The sequence below is a fragment of the Lactuca virosa genome, chromosome 2 (genome assembly GCF_052849685.1).
Source record: "Lactuca virosa cultivar CGN04683 chromosome 2, Lactuca_virosa_CGN04683_v6, whole genome shotgun sequence".
Taxonomy (NCBI): Eukaryota; Viridiplantae; Streptophyta; class Magnoliopsida; order Asterales; family Asteraceae; genus Lactuca; species Lactuca virosa.
The window spans coordinates 121,388,048-121,396,107 of record NC_136427.1 but is presented as its reverse complement, the minus strand read 5'-3'; the positions used below and the strand labels follow the sequence as shown (position 1 = coordinate 121,396,107).

At 34.8% G+C, this 8,060-nt stretch overlaps 1 protein-coding gene across 1 annotated transcript; it reads right to left on the bottom strand.

Moving 5' to 3' along the window:
• Positions 1-2,115: 2,115 nt before the first annotated feature.
• Positions 2,116-6,718, bottom strand: LOC145159422 (mitogen-activated protein kinase kinase kinase 3-like). Its single transcript, XM_079078410.1, has 11 exons — positions 6,166-6,718; positions 5,127-5,504; positions 4,570-4,657; positions 4,395-4,457; positions 4,140-4,300; positions 3,964-4,039; positions 3,789-3,848; positions 3,592-3,699; positions 3,264-3,500; positions 3,073-3,164; positions 2,116-2,713 (listed from the first exon to the last, which is right to left on the bottom strand). Exons 1-11 carry the CDS (start codon positions 6,654-6,656, stop codon positions 2,458-2,460), a joined length of 2,010 nt encoding a protein of 669 aa, XP_078934536.1. The 5' UTR covers positions 6,657-6,718; the 3' UTR covers positions 2,116-2,457.
• Positions 6,719-8,060: the final 1,342 nt, after the last annotated feature.

Below are 8,060 nucleotides of genomic sequence, written 5' to 3'. Positions count from 1 at the left end.
GGAAGAGAATAAGATGCTTAAATAGGGTGCCAAGTCCCGGAATTAGGGTTTCCCAACCCAGACCAGACTCGCCGAGTCCACTTGCCGACTCGTCGAGTCGGTCACTTAATCTTCCACACGGAGCCCGCTCCGACTCGTCGAGTTCTTCCTTGGACTCGACGAGTTGACTCTTTCGACTTAGGGTTTTTTTTCCTTTCTTGGTCTTTCTGATTTTGGGTGTTACAGTTACAAGATGGAGACGCAATTCCTAGAATTTGAGGTGTCGAGACTAATGGAGATGCTACTAAATTCATTCTTCTTGGTGCAAATATAGTTCAACCATGTGAAATTAAATCAATTTTGGAATATATTTTGTTAATAATGGCTCAAACTGCTAAACATTAATTTGTAATTTAGGTATGCACAAGTGTAATGATGTATCATGTACGAGTATGATTAGGTATTGAAGATGTACAAGGAGCTCAAGGACTTCTTGGGAGTTCATAACTTTTTTGAAAATGGAACTTTGAATTAAATTTTATAAACGAAAGAATATTTGTTCCGGATTTGAAATAGTTTATCTTTTCATGCAGGGCATCAATTTAAATATATAACTATGCACATTGAACTAGTGAGAATACAACAAGAAGTGATTCGGGAGAGACGGGCAATCAAGAAATTATTGCAGTCTAATAAAGATTGGACTAGAGATGGTTTTTTGAAAGAAAGTGAAAGTGTAGTGTCTAACTGATTGAAAGATTGAAAAATTAACGAAAATGGTTGTTTCGAAATTGTTTTATAAATAATACATCTTTACACGTTATCGTTTTCATGTAAAAGCTTAGTCTTAACCGTTACAAATAAAGTCATTGTGTTCATATTGCCGTATGAAGATATGATAAGAAACACCTATTCCATGTTATGCAAAAGGTGCTTAATGAGTTTGAAGACCATATAATCGCATATTTTTCTATGTCTAATACGGTTTTGTTGCTTCCGTGGTAGTTATGAAGATGATTAAGTAACGATGAATGGTTAAATCATCATTATTCAACATCAGTCGATCTTCAACTAATCCACCATATGCGATGAGCTATTCTTCAACATTCGAGAATCTTTATTATACTTATGACTCCGGGAGCCCTTTTTCTCTTCTTGTCCCGAGCCAAAATATGTTTGGACTGACCTTGATTTTACCTTGATATTAGATAGGTGGATTAATTTTGATATTAGTGAGGTGGATTAATTTTGATCGGGTTGAATCATTATTAATATCATTTTTGTATGTACATTAGATCTCTAGATGTCTACGATACAAGGATTCATAAAATTCATTGTGATGCCTCAAAATTTGCATGAATTAATATATTCTGGAAAGTATAGTGATACCTAGGAGTGGCAATTGATGACATGAGACAACAAAAATAATGACATGAAACGAAACTGAGACGAAACTGAAATTCTAATTTGTATTCATGTCATGTTCATGTCAAGTGTAAAAAACATGATGTCGTGTTGTGTTCGTTTTCAAAATTAGACAGGAAATTGACACAATTTAACATTTATTTGTCGTGTATTTCGTGTTTATCGCATTATGTGTGATTAAATATTAATTAAATAAACTAATTGTTATTTTATGTTATATTTGTCGCGTCATGTCATGTTTGTCATTTTTTAATTGGTTCGTTTTCGTGTTAGTTAAAAAAACATTATATTGTGTCGTGTTCGTATTACATAAAACCTTATCGTATCATGTCAGACAAAAACACTACACGATTGTCCGATTTGCCACCTCTAATGATACCTCGTAATTTGCATGAATTACAACTTAAAACGTCTCGTATTTTAATGAGTAGGATAATGTCGAATCAATATTTCCTCATGCCTTGCAATGAATGGACATTAGGAGCTTAGGATGTACAATTCTTGAAATGTCAACATCAAAACCTCTTTGGGGCATGTGTGGATACGATATTACATCTCATTATGATCATAATTTGGACTCCTTACGAACATTTTGGGCCTTATATTATGTCAGCCACCAAACATAACAGACTGTCTAGGTGATTTCCCCCAGCGATGTGGGTCAGCTTAGAATAAACCTTTTGCAGAAAAAAGAGTAATACCCAAAAAAAATTATTCAGAAAAAGATTAATACTTTTTAAGTCAAGGAAATGAAAACCCTCCTATATTTTCGTTCTACAAGAAATCTGGTCAACATGAACCTCTCGAGTCTCGAGCCACAAACGTCATAGAAAACGACCACTCTCTAACATGCTTTGTTTTACTTTTGTATACAGTAATGAAAACCCATGCTAGCCGGTTTTATTTACATTAGACCACAAAGACGAATATACCCTCCTCTCTCCATTCAAGCCGTATTCATCAACTCAATTCTTTCCAGATGTCAATCAAACTCTATTACACTTTTGTCTTTGAATCGACCTTCAATTATGCAGGTCTTTTGGTGACTCACGATCAAATGAGACGTGATCTTGGGGATCTAGTGGGTGTTTGGGGTTTAGCTTGAGGGGTTTCATACCATGGTTCTAGTGTGGTTTTGGCATTGGGTCTTAAGATGTCGTTAAAATTGTTGTAATTATTATTTTGACGAATGGTTGTATAGGATGGATGAGGGGGTGATACGTAACAACTCTTGTATGCAGATCCGTAGTGTCTTAATGGGCTTGAAGTCGGTGATACTGGCAACGAAGTGTTCATTCTCGTATTTCTCCTGCACACATACACACACACACAATCTTTAGCACAACTACACTACCATTTGGGCCCACCATAGGACATGCATGACATATGAGACTGATATGATTGGACAAGACAAAACAAAACAGGTTGTGCTGTGTTTGCCGTTTGGTGTGCTTTTAAGTCTGATATGATAAGACAGAACATGTTGTATTGTGTTTGGTGTGAATGGGACAAATATTATCATTTTTTTGTCCCACGCGAAAACGTGGAAGATGGTGGGGGTGGGGTAGAGACTCTGATCTCTAGTCTATGCAAAAGACGTGAATGCCCTCCTCATCTTCATCCTCATTCTAATCAAATATAGCCTCTTGGGAGTAAAAAAACAGTTACCTTGGACTCAACATTGCGCCTCTAGATGTTGTCCCTACATGCCCATCAAACGAATTCATGATTGTTCGGTTTGAGTGCATTTCCGAAGCCGTCTGTTTCATCATCAACCACCATGAAAAGTTAGCAAGAGGCAATGCATGTATGTATGTATGTATGTATGTATGTATAGGCAGATATCTAAAAGAGTTTACCGGTGTACGACTTCCATCAAAGGTGAAAGGAAATGCTTCCTTGGTTAAGTTGACATTGGCTACTCTTGATGTAGCTTGGTCCCTTACAAAAGGATGATCCAAAAGTTTTGAGGCCGGGGGTCGTAAACACGGGTCCCGTTGTAGGCATTGTTTTATAAAAGATTTTGCATCGTTAGAAAGATGATCAGGAATTTCCGGCATATCTTTGCTATTTCCAATCTTAAATATTGCTGCCACCTGGACAAAAAAAAATAAACAACAATAATAAGATGTTCATATATGTAACCTTGATTTTATCAAAGATATCAAATGTATGTTATAGTTATACCCCTTCATATTGTCCCCATGGAGGCTTTGATGTTGCCATTTCAAGAATTGTACATCCTAAACTCCATATATCCACTGCAAGATTGTAACCATTTGTATTCATTACAACCTGAGATCAAGATTTTGCATTAGTATGTAATATGTATATATAACGTGTTACAAAACAAGGTTTAAAAATTAAGAAAAGTGGTAATTTACCTCGGGAGCCATCCAATATGGACTTCCTTTGAAAGAAAGCATTGAAGTACAATTTGTTATCTGACAACAAGAAATAAATAAATGAGTCCAATAGTTATAAGACATTACAAAAGACATAACTACCCTTCCACTTTTCTTCTTTTTAGTTAATTTTGTATATAAGCAAAGGACTTACATGTTTTGCCATGCCAAAATCTGCAAGCTTGATTTCACCATTAGGGTCTACTAATATGTTGGCACCTTTTATATCCCTGATAAAAAAACATAATATAATTGTTATTAGCAAGAACAACATAATCATATGAAGCTAAATTCAAGATTAAAAAAATATGAAAGAGAGAGTTTAACTACCTGTGAACTGTATTTCTTCCATGCAAATAGGCAAGTCCACAGAGGACTTGCCTGGTGTAATTTTGAATTACAGGCTCTCTGAAAGGACCGTATTCTTGAAGTAATTTGTGTATGGAACCACCCGAGACATATTCCAAGTACACAGATAGTGTTTCCTCTCCCTGAAAATATCCACAACTTATTAACTTATTAAAATGACCTTTTTACCCCTAGAGTAAAATTTGGAGGTTTTTTTTTTAAGATGATGAGTCTTACCAGTTCACTTCCATAGTATTGAACAATGTTTGGATGTGAAAGATGACTAAGCAAAGTGATTTCCTGTTGCAAAGAAATGAAACTTTTCAGAAAAGCTCATGGATTGAAAATACAAAAAAATAAAATAAAAATAATATTAGGTTGAAATTAAGTATGAAAAGATGGAAGAACATACTTGGTTCAATTGCTTGAGACATTCTTTTGATGACTGATCATCTACAACAACCTTTACTTCTTTTATTGCACACATTTGCCCACTCTCACTATCAAAACATAACAACATATCTATTAATTAGTAGACATAGTTGAAAGATAGTTTTTCTTGGAAATTCTAACATTAAAAACTATTCCTTTGTCCAAAAAGGACAACAGTTGGCTAAACATATAGTTCAAAGGAAGTGTTAAACTAATAATCAATATCTAATAAACACCTAACTTTCTCTATTGACTCATTCATTCTACTTCAAGTCAAAAAGAAACACACATATGTCATATATATAGCTTATAATTCTATCAAGTCAAAAAGAAACAACACCTTACTCATTTGGAAAAGTCAATTGTGGACTTCTATTGGAGATGAAGGTAGTGTTACATTATCAAAAATATACTTATTATAGAATAGTCAATATAAACATATAAGAGCCCTAGAGATAAAATTCAAAAACTAAAACATTTTCATTAACACAATCATCATATAAAGTGTCCTAAAAAACACAAAACCAGACAAATTACCTGTTGAATCCGAGGTAAACATGTCCAAAAGTACCTCTTCCCAACAATCTTCCTTTCTTCCACTTAGAAGGTTGAGAATGAGAATTTGAATTTTCCACAACACTAAGAGTTTTCATATTGGATAAAACAGAAGAGGGGCTAGTAGGAGAACTACAAGTCTTGATACTTGATAAAGCAGAAGTAGGGCTTGTAGGTGAGCCAGGTGGCGGAAGGGGAAGTGGATGATATTCACTTTTTCCATCTTCTAATTTTTTATTAGGTGAGTCTAGACTTGCACTAGCAAACCGTGGATGAAGTGGCGAAGTGGTTGCGGTCCCCACTCTTGATCCTGGAGTAGGACTTCTTGATTGAGGGCTGAATTTCGCCTCCCCATATCCTCTGTTCAACAAAAAAAAATATATATTAATAAATCATATTATGAACACAATGAAGTGATAATTAGGGTGTTTGGCAAAAGTTATGAATTTCTTATTGTTTAGGATCAAATTAATCAACTTGAGAGAAGTAAGTAAGCCCAATCCACATTGGAATTTAAGCTCTCATACTATCGTAATCTTTTGTTCATAGTTTGACCCCTGATAACGAGTATATTCAAAAGAAACTAGAACAAAGTCACATACAGCTTCATGTTGAGTTAATTTTAGGATCAAGAACAAGCAATTTGGTACTTCACTGCAGATTACATATGATATGACCACCACGTAAGAGTAAATAACAACAATGGAATCAAGAGAGCTTCATGAGCCCCTTATAGCAGGATTAAGTTGATCACAGGATGTAGCAAATTGAACTGAAATCAGCTCCATATTGTATTTGAGTATTATAAAGAATCAACACAGATAGCATGAAACTCTAATCTATTTGTTGGTAATTGAAATGAAATGGGTTCTGAATTTGTAAATTATCAATTAATAAGCCTCAAAATATGAAAGTATATAAGAGGGGATCATGATTCATGAACATAAGCTAAACCTAATTTAACAAACTAGAATACCCATTAACCAATTTTTTTAATAGAAAACAATTTGCACCAACCAACCTGAAAAACCCCAATTGACCATGATCAAGATTATGTTCATCAGCAGAAGACACGGAAGAGCCGCCACTGGAGGACTCCGACCCGGAACCATTAGGATCCACCATTCCAAGCGAAGTCGTTGGGGATATAAACGGCTGAGGTAGAGGATGTGCGACACGATCCGAATCAAACCCCAAAAACCCAGACGACGACCCGTTTATTCCGGTTCCGGCTCCGGCCAACGGAGTAGGAGAAGAAGAAGAAGGAGAGAACTCTCGGCTGGCATGCGGGAAGCCGCGAGCCAATATGGCATCATCAAAGCTCGTTTTGTGCTTCTTATCGTTATCATTCTTGATGGGTGACGGCTTGTTGCTCAAAGTCTGATAATTATTGCTGTAAAATGGGTTTTCCTGATGAGTTTGGTCTTGATTCCGCTGCTGATTGTCCTTGTTCTTGGTGGATTTTCTGCCAAACCAAGCAGGCATGTTTTTTTCGATGAATTTTGACTTCATTTTTGAGGGGATGTGGGAAGGTTCGACAGAAAGGGGAATGGTTTTTTGTAATTACAAGATATTATAAATGGAAAGGAGAGAACTTGGAGAATGGGACCCAAAAAGAGAGACGGAAACAGTGAAGAACAGCTGGAGTTGGGCCACCGCACCGGGTCTTTGTGTTAAACCCGAGTACACGCCGTGGCATACACAAATGGTGGACTTGGAGCCTTGGAGTTGGAGGTAGACTTATGGGTCTATGGGATTTGCTCATTGAATTCGATCAACATTTTTTCATAATAGTGATTATTAGTTGACATGGTCATGAAAATTGTTTTAGAAAAATTGTTCTAAGAAGTTGTAAATGATAAGTCTTTTTTGAAAAAAAGAAAGATATTTGAATAATTTATAGTTATATTAGATGAAGAAGTCATAAGCAATTTTTCAATAAAAACTCTTTTTTGAATGGACTAAAAAGTTGTTTTCAAAAACACTTGTCTATTTCCTGAATATTTTTTAAGTTTTTTGGTTTTATAAAAAAACTAATAAGTGGATAAGCATTTTTCAAATTCAATCTTAAACACCGTGTATAAAGCTGGGTATTTCATGAGAATGGAATAGGTTTAAAACTCGTTTGGATTGTGTCAACAAAGTTAAAACCGGATTGAGCATAAACCGAATCGGATTCATATCATATTTGGATGAAAATAAGTTGAATTTATAAGAACCGATTGAAATATGACTATAACTAATTTGAAAAAAAAACATAAATTTTCTTTTTTGAGTTTGGAAATTACAAAAAATGAAATTACATTGCATCATTAAGCTTAACAAAAACAAAGCATTTCTAACTGAAAATATGCATCAACGTCAATGATTTGGTAGTCAAAAGGAAATTTTTCTTGAATCATGACATTTATCGTCTTTTCTCAAACTACCATTTTATCAAAATGTCAAATGTTGTCATCAATCAACTTTGTTGCTTGATCATGATCTAGACCAAAATTTACCACCTTGAAATACAATTTACTTGGCTTTTCAAAGTCTTTTTTCCTTAATAAGAAGAAGAACGTTGATGAGCCAGCACCAAAAAATAGAGATAGTATTGTTCAAACTTCATCAAGATCTCTACAACGTATTAGTGAATTACATCATTCTTGCATTGTTCATCGGTATCCACTACTATTTCATATGGCAATGATGGTTACAGAGTTGACATCCATCATAGAGTTGTTACGTGTTCAAGGAACATCAAGCGGCCAAACTGTACATTGAGAGAATTTTTAGTGTATAGAACTGAATACAAGGTTAATTCTTTGTCATTAGTTTTGAATTTAAAAAGGTTGTTCCAACAAATTTTGGTTGATGTTTATTACATGATTGGAAGTGAAAGATTATTACATAATGAACCAACAAAAAGTTCTT